At 36.9% G+C, this 14468-nt stretch overlaps 1 protein-coding gene across 2 annotated transcripts in view; it reads left to right on the forward strand.

Annotated features, from left to right (window-relative positions):
* Positions 1 to 14468, forward strand: part of syt7b (synaptotagmin VIIb) — a 134250-nt gene that overhangs the window by 76659 nt on the left and 43123 nt on the right. Inside the window, exons 5-6 of one of the 2 annotated variants that reach the window (XM_056259136.1) lie at positions 4936 to 5082; positions 10211 to 10561. In XM_056259136.1, the coding sequence (XP_056115111.1) occupies positions 4936 to 5082; positions 10211 to 10561 (498 nt within the window). The remainder of the gene's footprint in view (positions 1 to 4935; positions 5083 to 10210; positions 10562 to 14468) is intronic. The other variant, XM_056259137.1, reaches the window with a different exon arrangement.

The raw sequence follows: 14468 nt of genomic DNA on the forward strand, positions 1-14468 counted from the left end.
CATTTTTTTTTTCGTTTTCTGCACTGATTTTGGCGAACTTTGTGATAGATATACATTCCCGTTCTGTGAATTTTTCTGCAGGCACAGATTCCATGTGGGATTTCCGCGCTTCCACCGCTCTCAAATTTCATTCGCAAATTTCATTTCGGATCCCGTGACGGATCTTGATGAGGCAAGTTTGAAAAACACATCTGCAAATGAAGTTTGAGAGCTGCGATGGGAAGATTAACGACTTAAATTTTGTTCCGTTCCTCACACAAACGCTATCATGTGACTTCAGAAGGCTTTGAATATAGCACATGAGTCATACTGCATGCACTACTGTACAATAAATAGAGTCTTTCAACAAAATAAGAGATAATGAGAACAAAATAGTTTTTTTTTTTAGGTGAACTGGTCCATTAAAGGACCGATGGATTCGCTAAAACACTTCTCAACCCCCTGTTCTCTACAGCCCTGCCAGCAGCACTAATGTTTCTAACTGATAACATTTCACCGCCAGCCCATGGATGGTCTCCATGGAGACGGACAACCCTCGAAACCTCTGACCTTTGACCTGAAAGGTTTAGATTCATTCAAGAACATCTTGATTGGAAGTGTATTGGTTTCTTGCCATCTTATCTAGTCCTGATTGAAGTTGAGGGTTGACCGTTAGCTCTTCTGCTGTGTTGCTGTGTTTTTTGTGCCTTTATGGTAGTTGTTGTGTTTCGTCTCTCCAGTCACCTGTAACTTCCCCTTTGTAGTTTGAGTCTCAGTATGTACCTGTGTGACACAGTTTCAGGAGTTTACAACAAAACATCTTCACATATGAGATCTGCTTCTGATGGCTTCTTTAATTTTAGTTTTTCATTATTCTTTTCTGTTTAAGAGATTTATTTTACAGGACATCTTACTTATTATAGTCATCTTATATTGACTTAATTTTAACCATATAAAATAAATTAGTAGCATTTCCGTGTCTATTATTATGCTCTTTTGTACTTAAAGGAGTAGTTCACTTTAAAAAAAACTTTTGCTGATAATTTACTCACCCCCATGTCATCCAAGTTGTCCATGTCTTTCTTTCTTCAGTCGAAAAGAAATTAAGGTTTTTGATGAAAACATTCCAGGATTTTTCTCCATATAATGCACTTTACTGGGCACCAAACGGTCCAAGGTCCAAAAGACAGTTTCAGTGCAAACTGCAAACTGTTCAAAGGGCTTTAAACGATTCCAGACGATGAATAATGGTCTTATCAAGCGAAACGATCACTCATTTAAAAAATAAATAACAAAGTTTAAGTTTTATAAGCTCAAATGCTCGCCTTGCTCTGTTCTGTGATGCACGTTCGTGACTCTCCTGTTCGAACTCGTTCATCAAAATGAACAAATCTTTTTTCGAGTCATTTGATTCATTTAACGACCGAAATGAACGAATTGATTCAGAAAAAGATTTGTTCATTTTGATGAACGAGTTCGAACAGGAGAGTTACACAGAACAGAGAAAGGCGAGCATGTGAGCTTATAAAACTTAAACGTTGTTATTTTTTTTTTAAATGAGTGATCGTTTCGCTTGATAAGACCCTTATTCATCGTCTGGTGTCATTTAAAACCATTTGAACAGTTTGCAGTTTGCACTGAAACTGTCTTTTGGACCTTGAACCGTTTGCTGCCCAGTAAAGTGCATTATATGGAGAAAAATCCTGGAATGTTTTCATCAAAAACCTTAATTTCTTTTCGACTGAAGAAAGAAAGACATGGACATCTTGGATGACATGGGGGTGAGTAAATTATCAGCAAAAGTTTTTTTAAATGTGAACTAATCCTTTAAAGGTGCATTCACACTGACAGCCAATAAATCGATAAAGGTCGTCCAGTTGATATACTGTAGGGTAGCTAGTTATTTACAACTCTAAATAGTCAGTATATCATAATATAAATATATTTTTTATATAATTTGTTTAATTTTAGTTTTAGTAATTTTTGTATGTAAACCTTTTTATTTAATTTCCTACATTTCTAAGTTTAAGTTTTTAAAGGTTTTTTTTTTCATCTAGTATATTTTATTTTATTTCATCTTTAATTTAATTAATGAAAATGGTTTTGTTTTTAATAGTTTTTGAGTAAACAATAACTGGTGTAAACGTGGCAGTTTGCAGATCCCCTTACAGAGAGCACCAGTGAAACTTTTCCACCATTTCTGTGAATTATTTGTATTTTTTTTTTATCTCTTTGATGCTGACCAGTCACGGCAAATCGCTGCCAGTGTGAACACCTTTAATAAGGAGATCTTTAAAGACTATAGAATAAAAAGTGACAGAATTAAGATACACACTATTACAGCAGTCAGCAACCTTGCCATCTGCTTTAACAAATGTCAAGCCCCCTCTGTTCCTGTCCACCCCCTGAGGTTGATGCACAAATGTTGCGTTATGGGTCATCTGTGTCTTAAGTGGCTGTCGTCGATCTGTTGCCGTCTATGCTAGTCACGACACCTGTGTTTGAAGTGTTAACCTTTAGTCTGTCTCTGCCGTCGCTGTGTAATCAGTTCTTCTGTCACTGTACTGTCCAGATTTAGTGAACGTCAGTCCCTGTCTCACTTTAAGGGAAAGCAAGAATGATTAATACGCGATGGGGAAACCCAATATGATCTGGTGGCCGGTACCGCTTATACAGTGTGTACTGATAGAAATGAATGATGTCAAAATATGGATTTGATCAGATGTAGTATTTTCCCAATTATACATACACTACCTTTCAAAAGTTTGGGGTTGGTAAGATTTTTAAATATTTTTTTGAATGAAGTCTCTTCTGCTCATAGGCTGCGTTTATTTGAACAAATAAAAACAGAAAAAAAAATGTGTAATAATTTTCTATGTTTTATACATTTCAAAATGTAATTTATTCCTGTGATGCAAAGCTGAATTTCAGCATCATTACTCCAGTCTTCAGTCACATGATCCTTCAGAAATCATTCTAATATGCTGATTTGCTGCTCAAGAAACATTTCTTATTAATATCAATGTTGAAAACAGTTGTGCTGCTTCATATTTTTGTAGAAACTGTGAGACATTTTTCCAGGATTCCTTGGTGAATTGACAGCTCAAAAGAACCACATTTATTTGAAATAGAAATCTATTTTTAATTGTTTTTACTGTCACTTTTGATCAATTAAATGCATCCTTGTTTAATCTTATTGACTCCAAACTTTTGAATAATAGTGTACACGTGATTTGAATCATGTAGAAGTGGGGCTGCACGATTTGGTAAAAACATAATCATATTGCAATTATTTTGACAAGTACTGTGATTTGAAAGCCAAAAGAAAAGGGTATAAAATGTCATTGAAACAGCAGCTCTCATGTTAAACAGCACGTGCAAAAACTGCAAACCAGCGCACAAAGGCTTTTGTCTGTAAATGAAGCTGTGTATTAAACACGCTCTGCTGATGATAGAATGAATTACTCTTCATGCTGAACTTCTCTTCTTCTCTCGTTCAGTCAGGGGCGTAGAATTTAGTAGGGACGCTAGGGACGTGTCCCTACCAATATCCAGTGACACTGATATATCCCTAGCAATATTTTCTATCAAAACTTTAAATATATTAAATATTGATGTCCCCGTCCCCACCAATTTCAAAATCAAACCTACGCCACTGCGTTCAGTTGACCCAAAAGTGAAGTGAATGAAATCCAACTCAGCTTTCTTAGAATTCACACTGAGCTTTATGCTGGAAAAACATCTTAAACCAGCCTAAACCGGTTAGTCAGGTCTGTTGCTTTTCAGATGGTCAGGCTAGCAGACCAGCTGGCCGCCTGGCTTAGCTCTGCATTATTTTAGTGTTATTTATCCACTATTATAGTATTTATTCATATTTTGAATTAGATTTTATTGTGTTATTTTCATAGTTTTAAGTTTTAGTCATTTTGTTATGTGATTTTGTCATTTGTATCAATCCTATTTTTATTTCAGTTTTAGTCTTTAACGAAAATTATATATATGAAAAATATTTTGATAATGAAAAAGAAATTATTATATAAATATAAAAGAAAATATTTGTAATAGTTTTAGGTGTACTTAAACCAGATAAGACCAGCAAACTTAGGCTGGTTTACGCGTTTGAATAGGGCAGTCCACTTGAATATTTAATTGAATAAACTAATAAATAATTCAAATTTCATACAGTAAAATTGCATACAGTAAAACTTTTCATCCTTTCTCATGCAAATTAATTACCTAGAGAGTCATAAAATCATGAGAGTCATAGTAGTCCTACCTGATTCACTAAAAGTCTGGATGTTGGTAAAAAGGCGTTTACTATAGTAAGATTACCACTTGCGGAGGCTTGGTCTTAAAGCTGTCCTTTACGGGGCCATCTTTAGTGTTTCTGAACAGCTAAACTATATTCTGTTCTAGAATGTATTAAATTGTAGCCTTGAGCTGTTTAATAATCACTCAGGGCCAAATCGTGCAGCACTATATAAAACACTGAGGTGTACAATATTTTTACATTTTCTTTCAGACCAAGAAAAAATAGATCTTTTAATCAAATTCCCACCCTGCAATTTATTTGGCTTCTTGCAGGAACAGTCTATACATAAACATTACTTTTCTTAAGTGTGTGACATAGCAAACATAGGATGCAATTCCAGCAACACCTGCCTGCCTTTAACTGTCCGCCTATGTTCCCTGTAAATCAGACCCATCTGCTTGCTCTCTCAGCACCCGAGCGTCTGCCCCCTTCAGACCCCTACCGTCTAGGTTCCCGTTACACCTGCTTGCTTTACAGCTGGGACTCGAGCGGGATTGTTTTCTACCACTGTTGCTTATTGCTCTGCCTGAAGGGTTCTGAACAATCTGTTCCTCTTCCTTCTGTCCGAATCTTTCGTTCTCCTTCAAACTCTCCTGTCGTTTCTGTTCTTGCATATCTCCTTATCTCTCTCTCCCCTCTTTCAGTGGATCGCTGGAGAAGGGGGAGGCGGGTGGGGGGGCAGTGGGGGGTCCCAGTCGCAGTGACAGCTGCATAGGCGCAGGGACCAGCAAGTCCGGGAGGTGGCAAACTGTCCAGAGCCACCTGCACTCCGGCAGCTTGAGACCCAACAAGTGAGTGTCAGAGGATGACTTCTTTTCCTTTTAAGAAGTTTGGGGCGAGAACCAGCATAATGGTTTAGTTAAATGTTGATGTTTTGGTGGTGTGAACTATTCTTTTGTCATTTTTGAAGAGATTTTACCATGCTCTTTTCCATACGACTGTGACCACGACTGTCAAGGACAATAAAGCACCATAAAAGTCGCCCATAGTCTTAAGATTAGTTGACATATTTCATGAAATGTCATTGGCCCGCACATGTGTTGTGCACTACCTTTCAAAAGTTTGAGGTCAGTAAGATGGTTTTGAAAGCTCACCAAGACTCTATTTAAAACCGTAATATTCTGAAATATTTTTGCAAATTTAAAATAACTGTTTTCTATTTGAATACATTTTAAAATGTTATTTATTCCAGTGGAGCAAAGCTGAATTTTCAGCATCATTACGTTTAGTCTTCACTCTTCAGAGTCACATGATCCTTCAGAAATCATTCTAATATGCTGATTTGCTGCTTAAGATTATTATCAATGTTGAAAACAGATTTCTTCAGGATTCTTTTATTAACAAAAAAGTCAAAGGATTAACATGCATGCATGTTAAATAGAAGTCTTTTGTGACATTGCTAATAAAAAAAAAACATTTTCTTTCAAAAATAATTTTTTTACTGACCCCTAACTTTTTAATGGTAGTGTGTGTGTGTGTGTGAATTATATGTGTGCGAGTGAACAATGACAGAATCACTATTCCTTTAAATAGCAAGCATTTGCTTTAAATGCATGCAGTGAAAGAAACATTAAATTTAGTTTAGAATAGCAGGTAAATTCATTGTTCATAGGCCTACATATATGGAATAAACCCTGTTAATTGGAGATGCATTGACTTTTGGAAAACATCAGTGGTACAATAATATAAAGTAATAATAGTAATAATTGTTGTTGGTATATACAAATATCACTTTTTTCAGTTTCACATTAAAAATAGTTTATTGTTTGACACAGTGAATCAATGTCAGTTTTAAAATAATAGACCAATCAGATGAATTTGGTTTATAATTCCAAATTTATAATTTATAATGGTTTATATTAGTGACAGTGTAGGAGAGATGCTCATATTGACATGCTTTCTGTACATTTGCGTTACGCTCGTTTTTGAGCTGGGTGAACTGACATTTATGACATCAAGCTGTCAATCATACCTTTCAAGAAATGAACCATATTTGATTGTTTTCAATGCAAGCTGGCTGGGGGTTTTATCAGATAAGTTTAGGACTAAGAGATATGATAGCCCCATCATAAAGAAAATTATGTTATGATGTCAGATGCTTCACAAAAAATATTATTCTTCATTTAGTTTGCATTAGTGTGCAGGTAGGAAGTATCCGTTTTATATTTCTAAATATTCCTTTAGCAAATATAGTAATTAAAAGCACATTAAAACAATATTATATTCACAATGTTGCTTAATTTGATCTGCCGCATAATCATCATCTCGCCCAGGCCTATGATGTGATGTCAAGTGGGCTTTATTGTGTGATCATCAGCATTTTAAAAATGGAGACACCTGAAATTTAGAACATTTTGTTTCACTGATGTCTTGAAGCTTTGTAATAACAAGCAACTACAGGTCTCTGCTAAAGCCTAAGGATTTACTGAAGGACTCTAAGAATCACCAACACTTCTCCCTCAAGCCTTGTTTGGATGAGTGTAGATGAGAATGTTAGTGTTTGTCAGGATTGCTTTGAGAGTTGTCCTGAGAAAGATTTTTCTTGACAACAAAGGTTAGGTATTTCCTCACTAACCAAATATGTAGCACAGTGAAAGAGAACAGTTAAAGGAATAGTTCACACACAAATTAAAATTGTTTAATCAACTTGTTCCATAGCCTGTTTGGCTTTTTATTTATTTATTTATTTTTTATTTATTTTTTATTTATTTTTTATTTATTTTTTATTTATTTTTTATTTATTATTAATTTTATGGGGTTTTTTAATTATTTTTTATTATTATTATTTTTTTAATGTTTTTATTATTTATTATTATTTTTATGTATTTTTTTTATTTTTTATATATTTTTATTTTTGGCCACTGTTTTCCTTATAATAAAAGTGGAGTCGATAATGACAGTATTATTTTTTTTTTTATTGAACTATTCCTTTAAGGTGAGACTAGCAAATACATTGATTTATTAAACTTAGTTTTAGCCATGAGAGGATAAGATCCTTTATATCTTTCTAATATGAATTTGCCCCTGCGTTACAGAGGATGTGACAGAAGCTTTATTAATGTGATGTGCACTGATGTGCACTGTTAGCCACTGAATATTTTAAGTTCATCTGAGGAAGTACTGGCCTAAAATTGCCTAAAATTGGTTTTTCGAGCCCGGTCTTTAACAAAGCGTTTGTACTTTAATGTCGAATTTCACACAGTATTCATGTCTGGCAAGGGCCAGCGGCTAGATGAATCCAACCAGAAAAACCTTCTTTTTTTTTTTTCTCTAAAACAATGATGCTTCTTTTGGGGAGCTGTATTTTTTCATTATTTGACGCTTTCTTTTGCCTCTGTGTTTTCTCACTTTGATCACTGCTTCGACTGAGTCCGCAGCCCCCACACACTTCTTTTTCTTCCTTGCTTTCAAAACCTATTTATAACACAGAACTGAAGCAGAGATGAGAAAACAAGTAGATGAGGAACGTAAGTTCCTTAATGACAGCTCAAGCTGCATAATGGGTGTAAGTGCAGGATGATATACTGCATTGCATACATGCGCATATATATATATGTATATGTATGTATGTGTGTATGTATGGAATCGTATGATAAAAGTCATGTGTGAAACAAGTGCCGTCGCAACATACTTGTGGCATAATGTGATTTAAAATAGGATATGTTCATGTACCAACTTCCTTGTCAGAACAAAATTGCTATCAATCAATCAATCAGATTTTAGCGTGAGGGTTAATCTAAAGACACTTTCACATGACTCACTTCAGGCCTTCAGTTCAACTCTCAAAACAAGAGCCATGCTCTGCTTTGACGTCCAGGTATTGTGCTATTTTACTATCAGTCTCAGAATATATCAGATAATTCTACCGATTTTTCAATAAGATAATTGTATCTTGTTGGCTAACATTAGCTACAAGTAACAAAGTTTTGTCTTGGAAGTATTGAAGGTGCTGAACACTACAAATCAGCCAGTAATATTTTATATCATTATCCCTTGTTTTCCAGCAAAGGTGTGTTTTTGAATTTATGGAACTGTAATTTACAGTTTGTTACTTTTTGTAAAGGAAACAAGAAAAAACTGTAATGGAAATCCAACATTTTATTGTAAATATAAAAAAGCAGTGCTATAAGTTAAAAGGTAGGAAATGCAGGAAAAGTAAAAATCATAACTAAACCACAAATAATGCTCGTTTTTTAGCCCTTCGTTGTGTTATACATATACTCGACGTATCTGCTTTTGATTATTTGTGTTGGCACCGGCCATGATCTATCATGCAAATTGCCTGGTAATCATTAGCTACACTTCAGAAGTCATTGCAGAAATTGTTTGAAATTTGAATGTCATTTGCACACAGTGTGGCTTCACTCCATAATGCATTGGGCAAGTTTGACATGAGTCATGTAAAAGGGCATGTAGGGCTGGTTTTGGGCTATAACCATAACCCTTACTTAGAGTTGTGGTTAAGGTTCAACCCGATCTCACGGGAAAACATGTCTTCCACCAGGTGGCATTTTCTATGAAAACGTACGATTTTTAGAAAAAGGTATTCATGAAGCTAACCCCACTGCTAAATGTAATCGTCACTGGGGCATACGCAGATTGTATGAAAACATACAAATGTGATTGTACCAATCAGCCACAAAATAGTTTGAGAAAGAAGGACAAAGGATGTTGATCCAGGAATGCGTCCTATTTGGCTAAATCATGTCATGTCCTGTAGTAAGAAATGCCTACTCACCAACTCTAACAATCATACTAGCTTTCCACTGTAACATTCAAAAGACAATCACAGTAGTAACTCTTTCATTTAACTCATCTACATGAATTCATGTCCATTAATGCGCCGCTGTTCCTTTTGCAACCTTGAAACGTGTATAAAAAGTGTAGTGGCAGAGTTTGAGTTATTGCTGCTATTCATTCCCTTCACAAATACTGTCTGTATAGGGACGCCTCCCTTGAGTACCGTGCGAGAATTACAGCACTGGGACTTTGATAAGGCTGTGTGGCGCTTAACCCTGGTGCAGTCAATCCTCCAGTAGAGCATTAGCATCAAACAGAACAGCTCAATGGGACTTTACACTAATCAGACATGATGCAGAGCAAAGGAAGCTGTTGGGAAGGGTTGAATGGGTAGAAGTGATAATTGAATTAAGATATTGAAGACATAGAAACGAAGTAGATGTATAGTGATCTTTAGTGGGAGGAAGTTGAGTCTACAAGACATATTCCTTCATCAGGCCATGCCACAAGAAAAGCAATTACCCCTTTTCCATTGAAATGGTGCAGGTGCTCGTCCCGGAGGAGCTGTGAATCTTGTCAGAACCGGTGTGGACTTTATTGTGGTTTTTGTTTACAGGTCTTGCGAGTTTTACGGACATATTTTTATGACATCTGAAGTTGCTACAGTCAGTAATTGAATTATGCAACAAATAAATCAAAACCGTTTTCTGTGGTAAAAATCCAGTTCAAGATTGTCCAGAGGCTCTGGTACCAGCACCGTCATCCGGTCAGTGGAAAATGGGCGAATGCGTGTGTAAGTTAATGTTGCACATTTTGCTAATGTTGCTGCCTAACTTTACTCTCTTTTTCTTCCCTCATTCCCTCATTGTGCCTTTGTCCCCCCAATGGACATCTTAAAATGTCTGTTCCTTCACGTTCTCTTACCTTTCCCTCCCTCCCTCCCTCCCTCCCTCCCTCAACTCAATGGTCTTGTTTGTTTCTCTTCTGTGTCCCAACACTATTCCTCATTCTGTCGTCTTTTTGTGTCTGGCTTCCTCTCCCTTGTCCTCTTCGGTCTCTTTGGTCTTCATTAATCGTGTCTACCTTCTCTTCCCTTTATCTTGTGACTTCCTTTCTGTCCCTGTTTCTCGTCTTTGTCTTGCCCCACAACTTGGCCCCGTTCGTATTATTCGGTGCCAGTTTTGGTGACCCCTCTCTTTCCACCACCTCCACTTTGGAGCATATCCCGTCCTCAGCAGCCCGCCCCAGGCCCCTGGTCAGGCAGCAAAGCCTCCAGCAGCCCCTAACCCACCAGCCCCCGCCAGGCCCCAACGACCCCCCAGCCACCTCCCAGAGTCTGGGCCAACTGCACACCGGGCCCGTGGGTGCGGGCCACCGGGGGGGCCCGCGGGGGGTGCGTGGTAGCCCGGCTGGGGCAGGGGCGTCCCGCTACAGGTCGGGTGGAGGGGCACGATCGCGGTCCAATCCTGGAAGCTTTGACCACGTGATGGGACAGATCCGGACCAGAGGCATGGACGTCAAATCATTCCTGTGAGTATCAAATACCAATCTAATCATTTTTAAAAAATCCTTTCTTACCGTTATCATAGCTAAATGTTAAATTTCATTGTCCCTGTAGCGCTTTATTTATTGCCTTTTTTCCAGATCACATATTTTAGCAATCATCATAAATAATCATTCGAAAGCTTAATCGCTCAAAAATTCATCCTATGAAAAACGTTGTGAAATTGGACGTTGCATTACCATGGAAATGGTGCTTTAAAACCTATTGGCGGGCTCAATATTTGTGATATCAACTTCAAATATTGGAACATGCATCTGTAATGCATCTATTTAGTCTCTAAGTGGACTTACCCATGATGCTCATCTGCTTCCTTCCACTGTTATGATGTCTTCAGTTTTAGCAGCTCATCCTCCAAGACTTGATTAGTTGCTCCTGAATTTTACTTCATGCATGTGGTACTCCAGACAGTATTGTACTGGATGCAGGGTGTTGAACGGAGGATAATGGTGGAGTTATTTTAATTATCCGCTATATTATACACACTAGAGAACCTTGTGTTGTGATTGAAGCTGAAGTTGGGCATTCAAAAAAATAAAAATAAAGAGGTGAGAGAGATGTACCCTATATTCAGAAATTGTATGTACAGTATTTTATCCCGTATAAAACTGTATTTTGCATAATTTTTATTCAATATTAAATTATATTAATAATATTCATAGTTTTACATTAAATAAAACATTTTAAATCAAAATGTTACATTTTATTTGTTGAAAACCAATGTTAATTTACTATCCAAAGCTATTTAAATAATAAATATTGACATCACGCTGTCTCGATTCATTATAATTACTTTTTAAATAATTATTTATTGTTTTAATTAATTTCATTTATTATATATTTTAATTCTTTTTCTTATTATTTTGTGAGTCCGTAAATAACTTTTGACTTAAGTCATTTATTGCTTGATTTAAAGGTTATTTATTTATTGCGTTATATGCCAATGTTTTGTTTGTAAAAGAGTTTTTGATTCTCTGAATTTTATATGGCTCTGGATATTGTGCAATAGCAAGATATAGCAATAATATAAAAATATGGTTTTGTATTGGTTGTTGTATTAGTGTTTGTTGTTCAAGTATTAACTGTATCAGTGTTTTTTTTGTTTTGTTTAGGGGCTGTAAATAGTCCTGTTTCTGGAGCCCATGCATGTGCGGCTGGTTGTGTGAATATTCACCATATTCACCATCTTTACTCTGTTTATAATCTTTACGTCTGTCTGAGGAACTGCAGGTTGCTACACCACTCACTTTATTAATGCTTCCATAGTAACTTCCCCATTTCTAATAAATGCAGAATATGATTGATGTTTTTGCCCCCAAGCAAATCCTTGTAATATTCGTGTGGATACCCCCTGTATTTACTCTGCTGAAAAGACCAGTTCAAACCAGAGTAGATTTAGATGCTGGTTTACAGTAGGTCTGTCTGGAATGCTAGAATAGCCAAATTTCTCCAGGGTTATTGATTCAATTTCTCCCTTGTGTTGGTTATGCTAGTTAGGAAGCCTGATGGAGACTCCAGCATCACAAAACACACCACATGTGTGTCTTTTGAGCAGGACTGTGATCATGCGATGTCCTTTCTTTACGCTCTGTCACTTGGTCATGCTTGATTCATGACTTCTCTTACGCACTGTTGCTTGCTCATGCCTGCCCAGGCACTTTGTTTCTCGTCGTGCTCTGTCGCTTTACTCATGCCTGATTGCGTCCCGTCTCTCTCTGCGCCCTTCTGCCTCTCTCTCTGTTTGCCCATCTGTTTGGTTTGAGCGTCTTCTTCATGGCTCCACACCTGTCACCTGTGCACCGCAGGGTGGAAGAAGAGCCAGAGGACGTGGATTATTCAACTGTGTCTATCTTTATCTTTAAGCGGACACAAATTTCGATCTGCGTCGTAGAGGAGGGAACCTCTTTACATAATAGATGAGTGTTTATCCACGTCTGTGGCCCTGTTTACACCTGGTATTAAGATGCTTTTTGGTCGATCAGATCACAAGTAGACGAGGGAGACACATTCCCGGTTACAGCTGGTGTTTTAATTCGTCTCTTTTTTTCCATCTGTCCTGATTTCTTTTTCTTTTCTGTCTATCGGTGTTATAAATGTATGGGCTTTTTCAGATCTTTCAATCTAATAGACAAAATAAGCTCACCATTTTAGTATGAACTGCACTTCTACAGCATTTATTAATGTTTGTTAATTTCAACATTTAATACATTATTAAAATCAAAAGTTGTATTTGTTAACATTAGTTCATGCACTGTGAAGTAAAATGAACAAACAATGAACAGCTGTATTTGTATTATCTAACGTTAATAAAGATTAACAAATACAGTAACAAATGTATTGCTCATTGTTAGTTTATGTTAGTTAATACATTAACCAATGTTAATGAAACCTTATTGTAAAGTGTTACCAATAAATGAACTTCTAATTTCTTTACTGCCGTGGAATAGTGGTGCAGTCAACACCATATTGTTAGAAGAGCTAACCCTAAGCAAAGCCAAGAAAATCAGGTCTTAACAACTAAATCAAATATCCAATATCTTTCATGAAACCCATTCACTTATGTGAATACAGAAAAGAGAAGAATGAATGAATGAAGTAACTGCTTTTCTATTATCTTAACAAATTTACAAATTCAATTCTGTGCGTGTGTTTGTGTGTCTACAATCTTACACACAAGCCTGTTTGAGTGTGTATCTGTACCAAGGTCATTTAGCAGTTTACGATCCCTATAGGTGATTGCGTGTGTTTGTGTGTGTGTGGTCAATGGTTTAGAAGTCAGTATGTGTTCTCCGCTGGCAGATCAACTCTACACAGTATTGATCTCCTGTCCTCACCATCATTACTAGCATGATTAAGAGAGAGAGAGAGAGAGAGAGAGAGAGAGAGAGAGAGAGAGAGAGAGAGAGAGAGAGAGAGAGAGAGAGAGAGAGAGAGAGAGAGAGAGAGAGAGAGAGAGAGAGAGAGAGAGTGAGAGAGAGTGAGAGAGAGTGAGAGAGAGAGAGAGAGAGAGAGAGAGAGAGAGAGAGAGAGAGAGAGAGAGAGAGAGAGAGAGAGAGAGAGAGAGAGAGAGAGAGAGAGAGAGAGAGTTCACACCCAGTCTAAGGAAGCAAGTATGATTTCCATTTGGTCATATAAAACTTGCCATTTTTGTTTTATTTTAGAGTTTCTGCCATTATTGTTGCGGGAACAGTGAAGAGCACAACTTGTGCTCTACCTGCAGACAACGTCTCAAACAGAAAGACATTTTAATCTCCCTGTTTGTTCACACTGCCAATTAAAAAGTTTGGACACACTTGAGTGAATTTGTGTTTCTTATTATCTTAAAAGCATTTGATGTAAAGGTATTTGCTTATTTAGTAGAAACATTATTTTATTTATTTTATTTTAGAGCTGTACCAAACAAGAAGCCCATATTTATCCTAAAATGGTTGAAAATGGTAATCAAATATGAATATGGGTGAGCGTGTCCAAACTCTTGACTGGTATAGTGTAAATGTGTGAGGCGTGTAGATTTAATATTTGTGTGTCACAAGTTTCGATTTTAATCTCCAGCACAGTTAATATCCTTTAGCACACTGGCAATAATCTTTCACTTTACTGGATTGTGTAACTGTAACCGGCTCCAGCTCTAATTCCCTGATACCATGATTGTCTGACAGGCAATTAAGCTCCTGCCTGCTCAGGCGACGTGAGTGATTTGTGCTGTATAGCGCTGGAGCCGTGAAGCTCTGGCCTCGTGAGCGCTGAGGTTTTACTCTAGTGGACCTTAGCAGTGCTGCGCTTTATTGATTTCAACGCACACAACAACAAATCAATGGTGAACAGATGTATATATTCTGTGAATATAGACAAAAGGGAAGTTTACAATTATTATTT

The sequence above is a fragment of the Rhinichthys klamathensis genome, unplaced genomic scaffold (assembly GCF_029890125.1).
Source record: "Rhinichthys klamathensis goyatoka isolate OS25496 unplaced genomic scaffold, OSU_Roscu_1.1 h1tg000165l_1, whole genome shotgun sequence".
NCBI classification, from domain to species: domain Eukaryota; kingdom Metazoa; phylum Chordata; class Actinopteri; order Cypriniformes; family Leuciscidae; genus Rhinichthys; species Rhinichthys klamathensis.